The 19658-nt window shown below is 37.1% G+C and overlaps 2 protein-coding genes and 1 long non-coding RNA gene across 3 annotated transcripts in view; 2 read left to right on the top strand and 1 right to left on the bottom strand.

Annotated features, from left to right (window-relative positions):
* LOC125802491 (uncharacterized) overlaps window positions 1-19658 on the top strand; it is a 479356-nt gene that overhangs the window by 265268 nt on the left and 194430 nt on the right. The gene's annotated exons all lie outside the window — the stretch shown is intronic.
* On the bottom strand, window positions 1232-14493 carry derl1 (derlin 1). The gene is made up of 8 exons (XM_022674275.2): window positions 14091-14493; window positions 7655-7766; window positions 6084-6148; window positions 4731-4757; window positions 3430-3525; window positions 3292-3344; window positions 3000-3110; window positions 1232-2101 (listed from the first exon to the last, which is right to left on the bottom strand). Exons 1-8 carry the CDS (start codon window positions 14241-14243, stop codon window positions 1945-1947), a joined length of 774 nt encoding a protein of 257 aa, XP_022529996.1. The 5' UTR covers window positions 14244-14493; the 3' UTR covers window positions 1232-1944.
* nsmce2 (NSE2 (MMS21) homolog, SMC5-SMC6 complex SUMO ligase) lies at window positions 15265-18929 on the top strand. The gene is made up of 6 exons (XM_007250838.4): window positions 15265-15727; window positions 16464-16576; window positions 16666-16813; window positions 17488-17582; window positions 18084-18190; window positions 18681-18929. Exons 1-6 carry the CDS (start codon window positions 15613-15615, stop codon window positions 18790-18792), a joined length of 690 nt encoding a protein of 229 aa, XP_007250900.1. The 5' UTR covers window positions 15265-15612; the 3' UTR covers window positions 18793-18929.

Below are 19658 nucleotides of genomic sequence, written 5' to 3'. Positions count from 1 at the left end.
CCCTTTCCCCAGTATAGCCCTGAATTAATGCACACAAAATAAGACACTGTCCTAATATAAAATCTATATAAAAATAAATCCAATTCAGAAGCGCGCGGGTTTGAATCCTGTTCATGGAGCTTGCCATTGGCTACTGGAGCCCTGATGGAGCACAATTAGCCTTGCTCTTTCTGGGAGGGTAGATGGCTCTCTTTCCCCTCATCACTCCAAAGGGTAATGTTGATCAGCACAAGGCTGCGTCTGTGAGCTGATGTATCAGAACCAAGTCACTGCGCTTTCCTCCGAGCGTTAGCGCTGTGATGCTACTCAGTAATGCTGCATCAGCAGCAGTTGGAAAAGAGGTGGTGACTGACTTTACATGTATCAGAGGAGGCATGTGCTAGTCTTTACCCTCCTGGTGTTGGGGAATTACTAGTGATAGAGGGAGTCCTAATGAGTCCTAACTGGCTGTGTAAATTGGGGAGAAAATAGGGAAACAAATTAGAAATAAAATATTACCTGAAAAGTTTATTCCTATACATGACAAAAGTGTTCTAAACCACAAATAATGCGTAAAAATAAGCTTGCATTACTCTGCCTCATTACTCCTGTAGCGATGACATGCCCTAATGTTTGAGTTGCCTTTTCTTTGATTTTTTTTTCTTTCCAGTGCAGTGGGCGGGGCTAAACTACTGTTTCATTGGCTGGTTTATGGTCTTTTCGGATGGACTACAGATCTCAATTAGTGTTTTGTGCAACAGAACATTTTGGAAAAAAAAAAAAATCATGATGTTCATTGTAACCCAGGGTCTGAAAGGGATATGGAACTTGGCCTTCAGTTTGGAGATACTGCTACCAGGGCTCACTTCAAGTAATGGCAGAACTTGGTTTTGTGAAACACCAACTTGGAAATGCTCTATCCAGATCAGTCTAATGTAGCACGATGATGATTCTTTGAGCGATCAGACACTTTCTGACCACTGTTTAGTAATGGCAAAGAAGATTTAGCAATTTATGGGCGCAACTTACATACTCAGCTCTGCTGCTCATCCCACAAATGCATGTTCCTTTTAACTGTCTCCATTTAAATTAGAAATTAAGGCTTTCCAACAGTATAAGATTTATTGAAAATAAGCCTTGCTACAACAAAGAAATACCAAATCTACCAAACACCCATGTGGAGTTAGCATGTATAGTTGGATACCTAATGATACTTCTTGGCACATATATATAAAGGCTCTTATTCCAGTGATGCAACAAAATTCTTCTTTAATTCGTATTTAGATTTGTTTAAGAGAACCTTCATGAAGTTAAATCCATCAACATAGATCAGGACATGTGTGTTTAGAAGAAAGGTAATAAAATCACTCGAGCCTAAACAAAATCAGTGGGCTTGTCATAAAATTAGAAGCTATATTAAGACTCGTACATGTTCAAATTCTGAAACTGAAAAACTTCTGAAACAAGATACTGAACAATCAACATTAAATTTAAAATAATACAAAAATAACTAAATCAGAACAGTAATATGAAGCCTGCAGACAGTGCCTGAGTGAGTACTCTCCTGAGAATCCAGACGAGCATCAGTCCTCTGGTCATCTCAGCACAAGCTCTGACTGAGCAGCTCTTTCTGCAAGGCTGCTCACAGCACAGCACTGCACACACACACACAGAGCCTCGATTATAGCATTACATGTGATATTGCATCTAGAGCAAAAAGGTCAATAAACACACAGATGTGATCAGACGTGATGCTGTAAAGGGGGTCTGTGTTAACTTTTAACTCTTCGTTGTTTGTGGGGTTGAGTTACAAAAAACTAAGCCAAAAGTAATCAAATAAACAAACGAACGAACAAAAAAACCCTGAAAAGGTATAAAACTTGTGTTCTGCAGCATCGATGTTTCAGTATGCGCCCAAAGTATTAGCATCAGTGTCCGTAGGGGGCTCTGTAGAGGAGAACGGCCTCAGTCGTCCCCGAGGCGAAAGCCTTGACCCCAGTTGTAACGTCCACCGCCTCCGCCACCCCCGCCCCCTCCTGCCTGCTCCTGTGGCACTTGTCTCCTGGTGGGCGGGACGCCAAATCCAGACACTCCTCCTCGTCGATTAGGAAACCACCGGTAGCTGTTCACAAATAGAAAAAAAAAATGTTAACGTATTTCATTTTCAAATTTAAAACTTTATTACCGTATTTTTAGCACTATAAGGTGCACTTAAAATCCTTTCTTTTTCCTCAAAAATTGACAGTGCACCTTATAATCTGGTGCACCTTATATATAAATTCAACCAGTCAGGTATTGAGGAGAAGTAAAGCCACTCTGCTTTAGTACAGAGTTATACAGGAGTTTCAGTCAAGTTTCTCCAGCACAGAGGCTGGAGCAGTAACAGCATTAGCCGCTAACTGCACTAAGCGCTAGCTCTTTTGCCCTGTAGCCTTTGTGTTTACAGTGCTAGCTGATAGCACCCTGGCTTACCGGAACACTCAGGGTTCCTCAGTGTAGTGCTGTTGGGTCTTATTAGCCGCTAATCAAGCTATCGCTTGTGGCTAGCTGCTAATGCTAATGCTGCTACACCCAGCCTTAGTGGAAACCTGGAAATCTAAGCTTACTGTAAAAACTCACCCAAATAAACAGATTTTAGGAGAGAAATCTGTGTAGATTAAAATCAGAGTTTTACAGTTTACAGTTTTATTTACATAACTAGGCTTAGATTTATAGCTGATTTAGAAGACAAACATGGCGACACCACTGTTCCTTACTAGTGTTGCATAATGCGCTTTATAATCTGGAGCACAATATGTATGAAAATGTAGTTCATCCCAAATTTATCAACAATAACATTTTAAAATAACATTAGTATAGTCATTATGGCTTTTACAAAAATGTTTTTTGGGGGGTGGGACATACTTTAACTTCTACACAAGTATTTTTATCCCTAGTATCTATACTTCTACCTGCCCTTGCTGTATGTTACGACCCTGAGCGTAAGATTAATGTGTGTGTATAAATGGGTGAGAACTCACAGGAACTGAGGAGTGGAGAGGAAGGATCTGCCGCCCAGGTCCATTGGGTATTTAAACATGAGGAAGAAGTAGAAGTGACCCACTAAATTCCCAATCAGCTCATTTACCACTCTGAAAGAGGAAGAAGATCATACAGATCAGTGCAAAACTCTGTGTACAGTTTATTTAATATAAAAACTAATGTTTAAGGCTAGTATAGACTGGACACAGTAGGCAGTTTGTGTTCAAATTATGTACTAAAAATGAACAAAAATGGTTGTAAAACAAAGTCTTTATTTTAAAAGGTTCTTACGAGCCACCGATGATGTAGTTGAATCCCAGAATGACCCAGGGAAGATAACAAGCCTGTGAACAGAGAGACGAGAGTTAATAAACTTCACTGTAAAGGTGTTTAAGAAGAGCGAGAGGTCAGCAGAGTGAAGAGCCTTACCTTAAATCTGGTGCCAAACCAGAAGGACACGACCGTCTCTCGATTCAGCTGCGCCCACACGTACAGGACGGACATGATCAGGGGGATCATGAGGAGCTAATGCACAAAAAATATATATAAAAAACAGAAGGCAATCAAAAAAAAAGAAAACGAACCGTATTTTTCAGGTCTATTTTCATACATGAGGCGCACCAGATTATATGGTGCATTAAGCGACACTAGTTAGGATGCCTACACTGAAGTGAGCAATGGGGGAATAATAATAAATAAATGTTAATCTACACAGATTTAAAGTAAAGCACTTCCGTTTGTATACAGTAAGCTTAGATTTCCAATATTTTGTTTAAGAGTGAATTTTCAGTGAAGTTTCTCCAGCACTAAGGCTGAATGCAGCAGCATTAGCATTAGCCGCTAACCGCAGCGCTAGCAGAATGTAAATGCCGCCTGATAGTGCTGGACTGAGAAACCCTGCGTCTTTCAGTAGCCTAGGGCGCTAGGCTATCAGCTAGTGATTTTTTTTTTTTAAATAGCTTGCTTTAACAGGACTAACACAGACTACAGTCCAATATACCCCACTCTGAAAGGCAAACAAGCTAGCGCTTAGTGCGGTTAGCGGGTAATGCTAATGCTGCTCCAGCAGTGCTAGCCGGGGTTAGCAGTAGGCTACAGGCCAATAATACTTATCTCTGACAAGGGTAATAGCCACTAATGATAATGCTCCAGCCTTTGTGCTGGAGAAATTCAGGAATCTAAACTTACGGCAAATAAACAAGCACTTTACTCACCCAAATAAACAGTTTTTAGGAGAGAAATCTGTGTAGATTAACTCGTTTTGACTTCAAAAGAACTTTTTATTTATAAACAGTACTTTCCTAACATGATAGATGATTGTGTAGGAGATATATGGGTCAGTTTCTGTATATAATCAGGTGCAGCAGTGAAAGCTGTACTCTTGTGCTGTGGTCTCACTTGTCTCAGTCATTTAAAAGAGGAGGAAATACTTTCAGATTTCAAACTAAATTAAACAGGACTGTAATGTTTTATATAGCAAGAAAATCACTATACAGAGTCTGAGCTCCGTCTTTACGCTTCATAGAAATTTAACTGAAGGTTTCTGACAGATTTAGAGGCTGTTAACTTTGATCCCAGCCAGCTGTCTGCTCCTCCAGACCCGACCCATTGAACACCCCCAGAACACTTTACATTTTTCTGTTTAAATTTTACTGCATTACTAAAAACAACGCTGTAAAAAAGAGGAAATAATCTCAATTTGTTGATCAGTCTCAAGATAACAAACTTACCTGCATGTCCATCATTAAGCCCGTTATCTAAGTGATGATGTTAAGGCTCATTATGACGTGATATTAAAGTGTATTTAATGTAACAATGAACATACTTTGGTTAAATTTTGAACAAATTTGATGAAAAGCAAAAACGTTGTTAAAGAAAACCTAAAAAAGTAAACGACTAAATCTGTGGCTACATTAAATCCACTGCTACCTTAATTTCAGAGAGACAGAGACACAGAGAGAAATAAAGAGAGAGAGAGAAATAGAGAGAGAGAGAGAGAGAAAAAGAAAGGGAAGGAGAGAGAAAGAAATAGAAATAGAGGGAAAAAGAGAGAAACAGAGAGAGAAAGAAAGAAAATAGAAAGAAAGGAGGGAAAGGGGGAGAGAGAGATGGAGAGACAAATAAAGAGAGATAGAAAGAGAGAGAAAGAAAGAAATAGAAAGGGAAGGGGAGAGAGAAAGAGAAATAGAAATAGAGGGAAAGAGGTGGAGGGGAAAGAGAGAAATAGAAAGAGAGAGAGAGACAGAAAGGTAAGGGGAGAGAGAAAGAGAGAGAGAAATAGAGGGAAAGAGAGGGAGGGGAGAGAAATAGAAAGAGAGAAATAGAAAGAGAAGGGGAGAGAGAAAGAGATAGAAATAGAAGGAAAGGGAAGAGAAAAACAGAGAAATAGAAAGAGGGAGAGAGAGAAATAGAAAGGAAGGAAATAAAGAGGGATATACATAGAAATAGAGGGAGAGAGACAGAAATAAAAAGTGTGAGAAAGAAAGAGACAAATAGAAAGGGAGGGAGAGATTGAAAGAGAGATATAGAAAGGTAAGGGGAGAGAGAAAGAGGGAGAAAATAGAAATAGAGAGAAAGAGAAATAATAAGAGAGAAATAAAAAAAAGAGAGGGGGAGAGATAGAAAGAGAAAAATAGAAAGGGAGAGAAATACAGAGAAATAGAAAGAGATGGAGAGAGAGAAAAGCAGAGAAAAAGAACGGAAAAGAAAAAGGTGCATGTAGAGAGATAAATGGAGAAGTAGATAGAGATAGACAAGAAGAGAAATTTTATTTTATTTATTTATTATTTTTGTAAATGGGAGAGTAATAATAATAATTATAAAATTACTAAGAACAGTAAGTTGGCTTTTCCAACTGTTTATTATGCAATTAAAAATAAAAAACCCACACAGGTGGTTTCAGTGGTGGAGATGTTCCAGCTGTTCTGAAACTCGCTAATATGCAGCTGTGCAGCACAGACGAAGATTTGAATATTTCCACAGGTCTGAACCGTCCCCCACCTCCCTCTTCTTTCCCCCTCTGACTGTGCTGAACCTGTTTAAAGCTCTACATTAAATGTTCATGTCTCGGGTCAAAAGGATACAACGATGCAAAGCCAGTTGAACAGGAGCATGAAGATGTAGTCGGCTGGTCGTCCATCAAAGGCCCCTGAGGGAGACGTTTAACACAACAGGTCAGACACACATCGACGTGAACGTGACGTGAACGTGATGTTAAAGCATATAGAGACACATGTTTAATTCATACTCAGCAGCACAGACCACTGTAAGATTCATCATGCTAATATTAGGAAATGTCAATAGTTCCACTCAAGTTTTATTACTGATAGAAAAGCACTGGTCCAGTAGATCAATATCTACTGAACCAGTGTGAAGTGGCAATAGTCACATCGCAGGACGAGTGAGGTCACTTAAGGCAATTAAATCAAACACGTCACGTTGCAATGTTTGCAATGATTCTTGACACAAGAAGTAGATACACAGCGCTGTCTCTGTGTCTGTGTAAGTGACAGGCTGCTGCTGCCTGAGAAGCACAAGAGGGAAAGGCAGGAGTAAACACGAGGTAACTAACCGAATAGCCTCCATCCACATGGTTGGGCACGTGCTTGTAAACGTGAGCACGTGTTGAAAGCTGTGCACCTCAATCAGTCCAGCACAGTTTTTCAGTGCAGATACTTCCAGTTACAGCTGATTTCATGTTTTTTCAAAAAAATGTTTTTTCAAAAACAAATGCTTTTATTTACCTTTTAAAAAGCCGTTTAAATGCCTGATTAAAGGATCGATTACTGTTGTTTTGCTCTTGATTGGTCTGGACGCGAGACAGCGCGCAGGTGGGGGCGGGGCTGGTGACGTCATGGGCCCTGCCTTGTTTAATATCGCGATATATATCGCCGAAAAAGGAACATTTGCAATGTAAGATTTCTCAAATATCATGCAGCCCTAGTATTGACAAATGTATATACAGGGGATTCCTAAGCTATAGTATATAAAAAAACATTTATATTATCTGAATAAAAGAAGAGTTTACTTTTTCATCCAATCGGAACAGTGCGCTCTAACTACAGAGTACAACACTGCTATCTAGTGGTCGTGGTTTAATCACAACACAAAATTAACCATTTCTAACACAAATCTTTACATCTAAGCTAATAATTAATATCAATGTTATATTAAAAAAAAAAAATCAATACAGCATTGCAAAACAAAGTATCACAATATTTCAATATATTGATACTTTTTTACACCCCTACTACACACTGCTACAGAACTTCTCCAGCACATTTTAAAGATTCTCAATGAAGTTAAGGTCTGGACTCTGTGGTGAACTCTCTCTCTCTCTCTCTCTCTCAATCCATGTGTGAAAATGATAATAAAATGATCTCATGCTCCCTGAACCTTCTGAACTCTTTCACAATTCCAGCACCATCAATCCTGACATTGTTCATCTTGGAATATAAAGAAAAAAATCCAATGATGGAATAAGCTGGTCTATATTCAGTATATTCAGGTATTGAGGTCAGCTGACCTCATTCTTTCAGCACATACTGTTGCTGAACCTAAACCTGCAGACCAACTGCAGCATCAACCAACCAACCCCACATCATTAACATAGTTTGTAGTTTATAATAAATAGAGTCATGTACTGTAGTCTTACCTGTTTCAAGTCTGCTGGAGTACTGATAGAGGAAATACAGATTGACCAGATACAGGAATCCTGTTCCGGGCCCAACTGGAAAGTACAGAGTGGATGTTATCGGCCTCCATATCTGTAAAGAGAGAGAGAGAGAGACAACACAGGAAGATCCATTAAAACCAGTACAGAAGTTACACACGTAATCCAGCATGTTATTATAGACAAGCGAACAGCAGAACGCGAGAGCGCGAGAGCCGTGAGCCGTGTTCACTACACGCCGAGTAAACAAGAGGCACTGAAGACCAGGCTGTTCTCCACCTGTCACAGCTCCAGGCACGCCGCAGTTTTGACAGGCACAATATGCCCACAGATGCTCTGACTGCCTGAGACACGAGGTGTGATAAAGCAGAGCGCCTGTTAACTGATGTCACCCGGTCTCTGCTGCGAGCACGGCGCCGGAGTTTGATCGCCCCTCGTCACTGCCAGCTTCCGACGGCGGCCGGCACGGATGCTGCCGGAGCAGCGGTGGAGCCGCAGCCATACGGGAAGAATCTGAGGCTGCAGATTTATCTGCTCCGTCATCCATATTAGCCTGGTAACTTCCTGGCACGGAAAACTGGGTCAGTAAACAACAGGCATTTTTCACTCCCTTCACAGCCCCTCCCTCTCTCTCTCTCTCTCTCTCTCAGCCTCTCAGGTTCTCTTTCTAACCACAGGTAGCTGACATACGTGAGTTTGTGTGTGTGTGTGTGTGTTTATCATGTTTATACACTCTTTAATCTAACTGCTTCACACTGTTAATAATAAACTTTATTTACGCAGCACCTTTCATACATAAAAAGGCAGCTCAAAGTGCTTCACAATGAAATGAAATAAAACAGAAAAATGTAAAACAATAAGTAATATAAAATAAAAAAAATAAATTTAAAAGTAAATGTTGAAAAAATAATAAATAAATGAAATAAAATATAAAGTAAAATAAACATAAAAATAAGAACAAAAAAGTCAATAAAAAAAATGCAAAGCTAAGCTAGAAAAAAAAAGGAGTTTTTTTGTTAGTCTAATTTACATAAGAGTTAATATGTGGCTTAAAACTGTCCTCTGGAGTCCCCTAGTTTCTACTGACTATTTGTGGCCTTTTTACTTTCCTGCTAAAATGGTAAATAAAATAAAATTAATATTTGTATTGTTATTAGTTTTTACTCATTTAGAACTTTAAAGAAATTGATAAAAGTTTGTCTTATGTATCGACTTTTTTTCTAGGGACAATATTTGTTCTGTTTTTATTGTTCAGGACATTTTTAATGCTAAAATCTGTCCTTTGGTATGACAGTGTCTAATGACCTTATTTGTAGTGTTTTTATTTATTAAGAACTCTTTAATGCATAAATCTGTCCCATGGTGTGACATAAATTCTAAGAATGATATTTGTAATTTAGTAATATAAAATATTGTATTTTTGTAATTCTACTAAAAATACTATACTAAAAATTGTCTTATGGTGAGACAATTTCTAATAAACATTTGTGGTCTTTTTACTTATTTCGAACATTGTCATTCTAAAATCTGTCCTATAGTGCGAAAGCATTTCTAAGAACAATATGTGTAATGTTTTTACTAATTCAGAACATTTTAATGCTAAAATGAACAACTTAACAATTTCTAATGGTCATATTTGTGGCCTTTAATGTTTTCAGAACACTTCAAAGCAAAAACCGTTGTCATAAAAAATAAATATGAAATATTGTAATATTATTTTGGGGCCATATCGCACATCCCTGGTCTAAAGGGTCCTGCAACACCGCATGAATCCGCCCCTGGCCGCCCCCGCAGCGAGGTGACCTCTACACACTGCAGCGCACAGAGAAGTGGGTTAAAAAGCACAGCAGGAGAGCGTGACAAAATAGGAACTTAGTGAAATGGCTGCAATACAGTATACACTTATTCTCTTATTACTCTTTATGCAGTCAATAGTTGCTTAGCAACAGTTTTATTCTTTTCTTGGCAATAAAGTAGTTTATTGTGGTTCTTATTAATCAATTACTTACTGAGAGATTGTATACAGAGTCTAATAATACCCAGTTACACAGACTAAATTCGGTTTATCCCTTTATTTACTCATTTCACTGCTATAAAACCCCTATAAAACAACAAATAACAGAAATGCCATCATCTTTACACATTTTACAATTATAACAAGAACATATTCTTGTTGTTTTTCACATCAAGTTCAAAACAAATAAGCTAAGACAGAAGCAAAACAGATCATCTTGTTTTAAAGGTTTTACAGAGACATTATTAAAATTTTTCGATAACGGACCGATACAATACTTTGAATTTGGTACCGATACCAAAGCAATACTTTTTTCGATACCTTTCTTTAAATTGCAACCAGTTATACAGCGTTTTTAATTAACAGCCGGCATGAGTAATCTCATTCTCATATTGTTACTCCATCTTTTTGCACCTTGTATGCAGAGTTTTAGGAAGTTTTATCTGAAAATTGTGCTAAAAAATAAACGATTCAGGGCTCATTTGGGGGACGAGAGTATTTTTTTTTTCTCTGAGCTGTTGATCAATTGTGGAATTCATTTAATCTCTTTTCTGGGTGAATAATTGCTGTTTGCTTCTGTTGTTTTTCTATTTTACTTGAATAAAACACTCATACAGTGAGGAGCAGCAGCAGGAGCTCCTCAGATAAAAGCGCTGTCCTCATTTCTTTCTAGGTAAAACAGAGCAAGATGAGCATTTGACTCCACAGAGCTGTGCTACTGTCATACCAGTGTTTTAGCTTGTTATGCTAACTGGCTAGCGTTAGTTAGTGAGTTGTGTCAGTATGCTTCTTTGGCAGGAAGTATTACTCCATTACTTCAGTGTGTTAGCTTGTTATGCTAACTGGTTAGCGTTAGTTAGTGAGCTGTGTCAGTATGCTTCTTTGGCGGATTTTACCACCTTGACTCCAGTTGAGTTCCAACACTCCAACACACACCAGAAACCGAAAGACCAGAGTAGAACAGAACAGCAATGCAAATTAACCTGACCAAGCACTTTCAGCTGCACACCAACATCCATCTGTGCTCCCCGTCATACTGAACACTTCCCTCCTAACACCAGGAGCTCGAATTTATAGATTTTCACTGTTTCCATATATTTTTTTAGTATATACAAAGAAATATACGAGTGCATTTTCCCAAAAAAAAAAATCTTTGAAAAGTTACTTTATTTCAGTAATTCAGTTTAAAATGTGAAACTCATATTATACAGATGTATTAAACACACAGAGTGATCTAATTTAGGTGTTTATTTATTTTATTGTTGATGAATATGGCTTACAGCCAATACAAAATAAAAAAAAAATCCATGTCTCAGAAAATTTGAATATTATATAAGACAAAATGCTACTCTTGGCAGTGTGCCAAGTCCTGCTGGAAAATGAAATTCCCATCTCTTTCAAAGTTGTCAGTAGCAGAGGGAAGAAGCATGAAGTGCTGTAAGATTTTGTGGGAAAACAAATCTGCACTGACTTTAGACTTGACAAGAGACATGTTGAGACATGTCTCTCCAAATCATCACTGATTGGTGGAAACTTCACACTAGATCTCAAGCAGCTTAAACCGTGTTCCTAACCACTCTTTATTGATGATCAGTGATGGTTTGGAGAGACAGGTCATCTGCTGGTGTTGATCCACTGTGTTTTATCATCAAGTCTAAAGTCAGTATAATAAAAATAAAAATGCTTTAAAAGGGTTAAAATAGCAGATTTTATTTTTTTGTGTAAAACATCTGGCACATCTGGAACTACAGTGTATGTGTTTTTAAAATACATTAACATTTTTAAACATGGTGTGACTGGTGAAAATATATTTGGCCCCTAAATGAATATTGTGGCCCCTTTAAGAACCTCTACTATGAGCTCCAGAGTCATACGAGCAAACCTCTGACATGAAAGCGAAGGCAGCGTTAATGCTTACACTTAAAATTTATTTTTTATTCAGAATTTAATGTACTCCAATTAATTACACAGGATTAGTTGATTGATTACTCATGTTGTATTAAAAATCTTATTGTGCATTATGATACTATAGTCTTATCGCCCACCTCTAATAAACTGAGCCTATATTCCATTTAAACACACAGTGACCCACGTGTTTCACACAGTCAATGTGTTCGGCGCCCTCTGGTGGACTTCATATTTTAAATAACCATTCCACCTTAAATGGTGCAGTACTTACCTGCTGCATTGTTTAAGGTGGTATGGAATATTATAACTCAAAAGAGCCCATGTCACAGAGCCTTTTAAAAGATGTATAAATTTACTTAGAGCACTTTGTTCTTCACTTTAGCTCACATTAATTTCCTTAAGTGATACATACTAAACATCCTGAGAGCATCACTACAGGACAGTGTGTGAATCTGTGTTCACTCATCTCGCCTTATTTATTTACAGAAAGTAGAAGTGCTTTAAATAGAGATAAAACCACTAAAGCTCCTTTAAAAAAAAAAAAAAAAAAATTCCACATAGGCCTGTCATGAAAAATTAAATGTTTTCAACTTATCACACAATAAACATATATGACCTTAATGACATGTAATAATCGTGATATCATCACATATTGTGTTTATTTGTATGGTTGTTTATATATAAAACATATATTTAAACAGTATTTTAGCCAGTCATGCAATACCAGACCAATGCTTCAACAACTGCAAAAGAAAAAAAACAGAAAAAAAAAAACCATATATTTCCCAAACTATGATTCATTTAAATGTTGTATTTAAAAGGGTACAACTGCTTTGTTGTGCTATTTTACTATCATTATGTCAGTAGCATTTAATGCTAATTTCTGGGATAATATATTGTCCATAAAAATGTTTTATTGTGACAGGCCTGTTCCAACCATTTTAACCATTCAAATGCTTTAATTAAATGTTTTACAAACACCTAGGAAAAAAAAGTAAAATACAAGACATACATTTTTTGTGATATTTATTATATCAGGATTTAACTTGATAAAATGTTTACAGTCATGTGTTCAGAATAAAAAAAAATGAGCTGCTTACTGAATTTATCTGATTTGATTTTTAAAATAGTATCAATATTCAAATGTGGATCTGGGTTCTTTGTAGGTTAAGAATAAAATTTTTGCTTTTTTGTTTATATTTTGTTCCTTCTTTGTTGTTGTACTACACATAAATCCCCCCAATATTTTATCTAGCTATTTAAAAATCTAATTAATTCACGAAAAAAAATAATTCACTCAAAATTTTAGTTAAAAAAAAAAAAAAAAAAAAAAAAAAATACACACAAAAAAAAATGTCTCGCTTTCACACGTGCACCCATGCTTGAACAGGCACGCACATCATTTGCCTCTCAAACCAAGAGCCCTGCTTACCCAGTGATATGTGTGATATGTTACCCTGTGACTTAGCGGCTCTGCACATGCACTCACACACAATTCTGTATAATTACTATATTTTTCACACAAAAAGGTGCACTTAAAATCATTTAATTTTCCAAGAAACCATCAGTGTGTCTTATAATCCAGTGCATCTTATGAATGAATTCTATCAGTCAGGTATTAAGGAGCAGTAAAGTACAGCGTTAAACAGGAGTTTAAGTGAAGTTTCTCCAGCACTGAGGCTGGAGCAGTATTAGCATTAGCTGCTAAAAGCACTAAGTGCTAGCAAATCACAATCCACATAATTGCATTTTGACTAGGTGCAGCGCAGAATTCAAAATGAAATGTAATTACTTGGTGTTACAAAAGTGTAATTAGAAATTCTTATAAAACAATATATACAAAATTATCATATGAGCTAATTGCCTTAGATTTTCCCTGATAAATAAATGAATAAATGACTAATTACAAATCTGTCCTGCACGTTTACTCAAAAGCATTTTTGATATGACGTTTTTATCCTACCTAATAGGGGCGTGCCATGTCATAACGTACGCAATAATATCACAAACAATTCATTATAAAAAAAAAAATCTATATCGTGACAGTGATATTCATGAAAGAAGTCTGTTTTGCTATTTACTGTAGCCCTGTCATTTTTTTGTGGACGTTATTTTGTCCTAGAAATAAATGCGAAAAAATATATTATTGTAATTTTAAAATCATTATATGCCACTGACATAATAGTAATAAAATAGGATGAAAAGCAGTAATATTCATTGTAATATGATAATAATGAATTATACTTGCATTGTTGTTGTAATGTTATTTATCAAAACCTACATGCTATATTTTTTGTGGGGAAAAAAATAAAATAAAAATGATCTATAAATACAGACCTGTGGTAGCAGGTTTTGACAACACAGCCCAAATCGACATAACACTGGATCGCTGGTTCACAGCTAATAATAATTAGCTATCTCGCACCTCTCTCATTAAGACCGAGGCCTAGGCCTCCCTAACCCTCAACCTCCTCTCCCAGCGGCCCCGGCTCTCACCTGGAACTTGTGGAAGAAAGCCTCCGGCCACAGCACGAGGAACACCGGGCTGATCAGCCCCAGCTTCCCGATCAGCGGAACCGCGATCGAGCCCGCGAACCAGTACCGGGTGATGAACGGGACGCTCTTAAACCAGTCCCCGATATCTGACATCTCTCCTCGGCGCTGCGGAGCCCTCAGCCCCGCTCCTCTGTACTCTAACCTGCGGCTACACCGGGCCCTGAGCGCGGCGCTGCGGCTCTGCGGATCGCGGCGGATCGCGGCGGATCGGGGTGAACCCGGTTCGGCTGCTTCTATTTTGGTTGAGTGTCGGTCGGACGCGCTTTTACTCCGTTTACATGACGTGGCCCCGCAGGAGTCGATAGGCTGCGGCCGCGACGCCAAATGACGGTTCTTGCTGCGATTTGTCCGCGTCTCCTGCGCGTGCATGTCAAAATAAAAGCCCCGAGACCGCGAAAGAACACATGAGGAATAATGTAATAAACTTTAAAAAGGGTTAACAAATGATGCAAGATTAAAGTCGTAACATTACGAGATTAGTCAAAACATTATGAGATTAAAGTCATTACATTACGAGATTAAAGTCATTACATTATGAGATTAAAGTCATAACATTACGATATTAAAGGCATAATATTACAATATTCAAGTCATAACATTATGAGATTAAAGTTGTAATATTACGAGGATAAAGTCGTAATATTACGAGATTAAAGTCATGACATTACAAGTTTAATTTCATAACGTTACAAGATTTAAGTCACATTACGAAATTAAAGTAAAAATATTATCATAATATTACAGGAATAAAGGTGTGACATTACGAGAATAATGTTGTAATATTACACGTTTATTAAGACTTTAATGCCATCTCATAATGTCATTCCATACGTCTTTTTCTCTCGTCATATTACTAGTTTATTATCGAAGTAAACTGTTTTTTAAATAGTGTTTGTTAGTTGAGCCCGCCTAAGTGCTTCTCAGAGTATTTTTAGTTGGTTTAATTACACGATTCATTATGTGTTATTTCATAGTAGGAAAAAAATCTTTGACTGGTACTGTATATTTGTAGAGCGAGAAGAAAGAGAAAGAAAGAAAAAAAGAAAGAGCGAGAGAGAGAGAGAGAGAGAGAGAGAGAGTGGGGGGGACTTTTATTTTGTCTTCACGTCACTCGCAGTAGTTGAGGCGGGCTGCAGGAGCCTGATTTGTTTTTGAGTCGCTATCTGAAGTAAAATAAACTGGTTATTTGTGTCGGGCTAGTTTTTATAAACCTTTTAACAACTTTAACACTATTATACTATATTTAGCTACGTGTGTGTACGCTTGTTTTGTTGGCTGAACCCGGTTGTTTCGGATAAATTATCTAACTACGGTTAGCTTAACATGCTAACTAACTAACTAGCTAACTTGTAAACACGCTTTACCCACTCGCAGGTCAAACCGGTTTACTTTCCGATTAATTCAGTTTCTTAACCAGTCCGCTGTAGCCGGAAATCACAGAGGTAACAGTTAGCGTTAAATTATGTCGTTGAGTTCAGTTCAGCCCGCGCTGTCCAGTCTGAAGACATGTCAGGTGGATATTGGGACAGGGATGGACATCGTGTCAGATGTCGCTCTGGATCTGGTGGAAGCCCAAGGTACAGTACAGCTATTTACCTAAATCTAACCTTAACTAATTAACTAACTAATCTTTAATCAAATACAGCCTTTTATACATACAGTTATATATTTCCTACATTGTAAATAAATGTTAAAGTATTTTAGACTATAAAGGAACACGTCGTGTAGTAAACGAGTAAAAAGTGTTAAACAAACCATAAAACCTATTTTGGTCCCACTTATCTGTGACTGGAACTTTCCTGTGCAACAGAGGTAACTCTTGCTCTTCCTTTTCTGGGGCGTTACTGATGAGAGCCAGTTTTATCATAACGTTTTTGATGGTCTTTGTGGTGACTGCACTTGAGGATACTTTAAGAGCTCTTGAAATGTTTCAGATTGACTGACCTTAATTTCTTAAAGTAAGGTTAATTATTGCGAGAATAAAGCCGTAATATTACAAGATTTAAGTCGTAATATTCTGAGTTTAGTCGTAATATTGGGAGATGAAAGTTGTAATGTTATGAGGTTAAAGTCGTAATATCAAGACTTTAATCTCGAAATATTACGACTTTAATAATGCCATTCCGTACGTTTTTTTCTCATCATATACTGAGTTTATTACTAAAGTAATTTGATTAACCGAGTTACTGGTTTAATGCGAAGCTTTATGGTTTACAGCACTGTAAACATGCTTGATGTTTCTTGTAATTGTTGAGAGTGTGTGTAGATTCAGATGCTGTGTTGCTATGATTCTTTTTATTTGTTTTATTCCAGGCACTGATGACAGTCCGAGTTTAAGAAAATTGGAGCAGATGATGTTAGAATGCGCTGCTCTGGACAGAGAGATAAACTGTTTTGTGGAATCTGTTGAGCAGACGACAGCTCATGTTAGTAATTTTAGATCGTTTCAATTCTAATTCTAATATACTTTTTTCTATCCCTCTAATTCATCTTGTATTTTCTCCTGTGTCTGCAGGTGAGACGAGAACCTCCACAGGCCATGTTCTCGCTGTTAAACTCTGTAAAGAATCGCTTTGCTGAACTAAAGGACAGGGATTCAGACGTTCAGAGACACAGCAAAGTAGTGGCTTTCAGAGACAACATCAGGAAATCTTTGGCACAAGGTATCGTACACACTGTCTCTTCCTGTCTCAAACACAGTACAGCGATTTCAACTCATTAAACTCAAAACAATAAATGATGATCTCTGTCGTAGGAAAACTCTTCCTCTTTCATTTATTGGTAGAATAGCTACAATCAAAATGACAGTGTTACTAAAAATCAACTATTTGTTTTTAATGATTCCCATCTACCTGGTTTCAGTTTCTGGTACCACTTTAAAATAAGACTACCTTTATAAAGGGTTTATAAATGGTTTACAATTAGTTTATTAATGGTTACTAAGTAGGTTGTAAATGCTTTAAAAATCATTAATAATCAGTTATAACACATACAGAGAAAGGACAGTGACCTGTTGTTTGCCAAATAGTGAACTATATTACACAGCCATCTGTATTGTTGCCTTTTCTACGTATATGTGTTATAACTGATTATTAATGATTTTTAAGGCATTTTCAACCTAATTAGTAACCATTAATAAACGAATAGTAAACCATTTATAAACCCTTTATGAAGGTAGTCTTATTTTAAAGTGGTACCCAGTTTCTTAATACCACTTTTTTGTTTAGCCAGCAGTGTATTATTGTACTATTATACTATTGTATTAATCGGATTCATTTAGGTAGCAGTTGTTTGAGATAAAAAGGTAATTAAACAGTTCTCATGTGTGTTTTTTTAGTGAACCAATCAGCGGCTGCCCATGTTGAAGAGGAGCTGGATGAAGACATTGCTGTTACACAGAGCCAGACAAACTTCACATGTCCTCTTACCCAGGTAAACTTTTGCTTTTAACAGATACATTAATAGTGTTGTCTCAAAATCCAACATTTTGACTTTGGATATGATACCTGCCTAAATATCTCAATAACAATACTGAAACAATACCACAGCATTTTAACATTATTAATAATACTAATAAAGCTTATTGAAATAATGCCACAGTGAATGCGTGCTTCAATCACAGCGATTAAAAAAAATGGCAGTTTAACAAAATACTTTTTTTTTTTTCTTGGGTGTTTTGCGCAACTACTGGGGTTTTAAATGATAAAATAATGTATTAGCATTAATCACATTATTTTTCCTAGTTAATTTGGTCATATTTCTTTTTTATTTTCCATAAATGCATCTTGTTTAAGCTCTGTGGTTGGATGCAAAGGTTTAATCAAAGTCTGTTTATTACGTAATTTAAGTAAATTCAGGAACATTTCATGGTGTGAGTGCATATTATGTATTACTTTTATAAAAATTTGAGTGGTTTGACCTCATCATTCACAGGTTGAGATGGTAAATCCAGTACGAAACAAGAAGTGCCAACATTACTACGACCAAGAAGCTGCACTGACCATGATCAAGACCAGACACAACAACAAGAAGAAGTTCCGGTAAGCTGCTTTCAGCTGTGTGCATTTCTGCACATTTCACTTAGATATCCAATATTTTGTCTAAGGGTGAGTTTTCAGAGAAGTTTCTTCTGCACTAAGGCTGGGTGCAGCAGCATTAGCATTAGCCACTAACTGCCCAATAGTGCTAGACTGAGGAACCCTGAGTGTTCCAGTAACCCAGGATGCTGGGTTCAGATGTAGCTTGTTTTAACACAGCCAACACACAGACTACAGTCCAATATACTCACCTCTGAACAGTAAAATGCTGCTGCACCCAGCCTTAGAGCTGCAGAAACTTTACAGAAAATTTACCCTTATAATGCTGTACTGCAGGGGAGTGGCTTTACTGCTCCTAAATACCTGTCTGGTAGAATTAATTTCAGAAGTTATTTAGTTTTTTGCATGAGCGCAACAATATGCTGTATTAAATATACTTTACACATCCATCAGTCATCGTGTCATCTTCCCTCTGTTTCTGTCTTTTTGTCAGCTGTCCTGTGGTCGGCTGTTCAAACTCGGATGTGAAGCAGTCAGATTTGGAGTTGGACCTGGTGATGAAGAGATTGATCCAGACCAACAAGAGGCAGAGTGGGAAGAGCTGAGTTTGTACAGAATTAGGAAGAATCGTAATCTTAATCTCTGTTATTGGTAATTATTTCTGTTCGTGGAATTATTTTGTATTTTAAAATTTGTTCACAATGTTTTTTTTTTTTTTCAAATAAATGTTTCTTATTTTTGTGATGTTTAGTCTCTTAACACCCTTGTTTCATAATAAATCATAATAACATAGCAATACTATATATACTATATACAGTACTGTACATGTGTAACAGCAGTAACCACGCAGTAATAATGTCATGACCAATTGAAATCCTATTCTGGTGAATGCGGTCATGATGGATCATAGTTATTAGTGTAACAGTGAGTTAGGCCCTATCCTGGTCCTGGGCTATTTTTTTTTTTCTCTTTTATGTGGGGTCCTCTGTGAATTTATTTCTGTCCAGAACACCCATGTACATGTTTTTCTCAGACGTCCTCTGAGAAAATTACAGGCTGAATTATCTACTGTTTTTCGCTGAACTCTTTTCGTGGTCCTCCAGTAATTTTAGTCTCGTCCGGACACACATCTCACACACAGAGTTTTGTCTCCTCGCGTTTAATAAAATAGCTATTTGTTCACTATTTTGACACAATCTCCTATAATTTAATAATGATAAAATGTGTGTCAGATCCTGAGAGCTCCATTGGGTAGGACTAAATTACTGAGCTGATTTAATTGTTAGCTCAAAATAGCGTTTCTCAGTCAATAACACAAATTTGTAGATTGCAAATTTCTTTTGGGTATTTTTATTTTTCCCAAACTTATCCAGGCCTGGAAATTGCTATTTTCAAATTACATGACGTTTCCAGGTTTTTCAGGAATGTACGAACCCTTAAGTTCGAATCAAACGACACAAAGGACAAAGGA

This window comes from Astyanax mexicanus, chromosome 6, assembly GCF_023375975.1.
Source record: "Astyanax mexicanus isolate ESR-SI-001 chromosome 6, AstMex3_surface, whole genome shotgun sequence".
NCBI classification, from domain to species: Eukaryota; Metazoa; Chordata; class Actinopteri; order Characiformes; family Acestrorhamphidae; genus Astyanax; species Astyanax mexicanus.
Note: the sequence above shows the minus strand (reverse complement) of the source record. Positions and strands in the feature narration are given on the sequence as shown.

Excerpts from the sequence above, each read along its gene's own strand:
- derl1 (XM_022674275.2), bottom strand. The coding sequence starts at position 14,243 with ATGTCAGATATCGGGGACTGGTTTAAGAGCGTCCCGTTCATCACCCGG. Across the intron at positions 6,149-7,654 it reads CTCCAGCAGACTTGAAACAG|GGGCCTTTGATGGACGACCA; the intron begins GTAAGACTACAG and ends CGTCTCCCTCAG. Across the intron at positions 3,526-4,730 it reads GCTTAATGATGGACATGCAG|CTCCTCATGATCCCCCTGAT; the intron begins GTAAGTTTGTTA and ends TTTGTGCATTAG.
- nsmce2 (XM_007250838.4), top strand. The coding sequence starts at position 15,613 with ATGTCGTTGAGTTCAGTTCAGCCCGCGCTGTCCAGTCTGAAGACATGT. Across the intron at positions 16,577-16,665 it reads TTGAGCAGACGACAGCTCAT|GTGAGACGAGAACCTCCACA; the intron begins GTTAGTAATTTT and ends CTGTGTCTGCAG. Across the intron at positions 16,814-17,487 it reads CAGGAAATCTTTGGCACAAG|TGAACCAATCAGCGGCTGCC; the intron begins GTATCGTACACA and ends GTGTTTTTTTAG.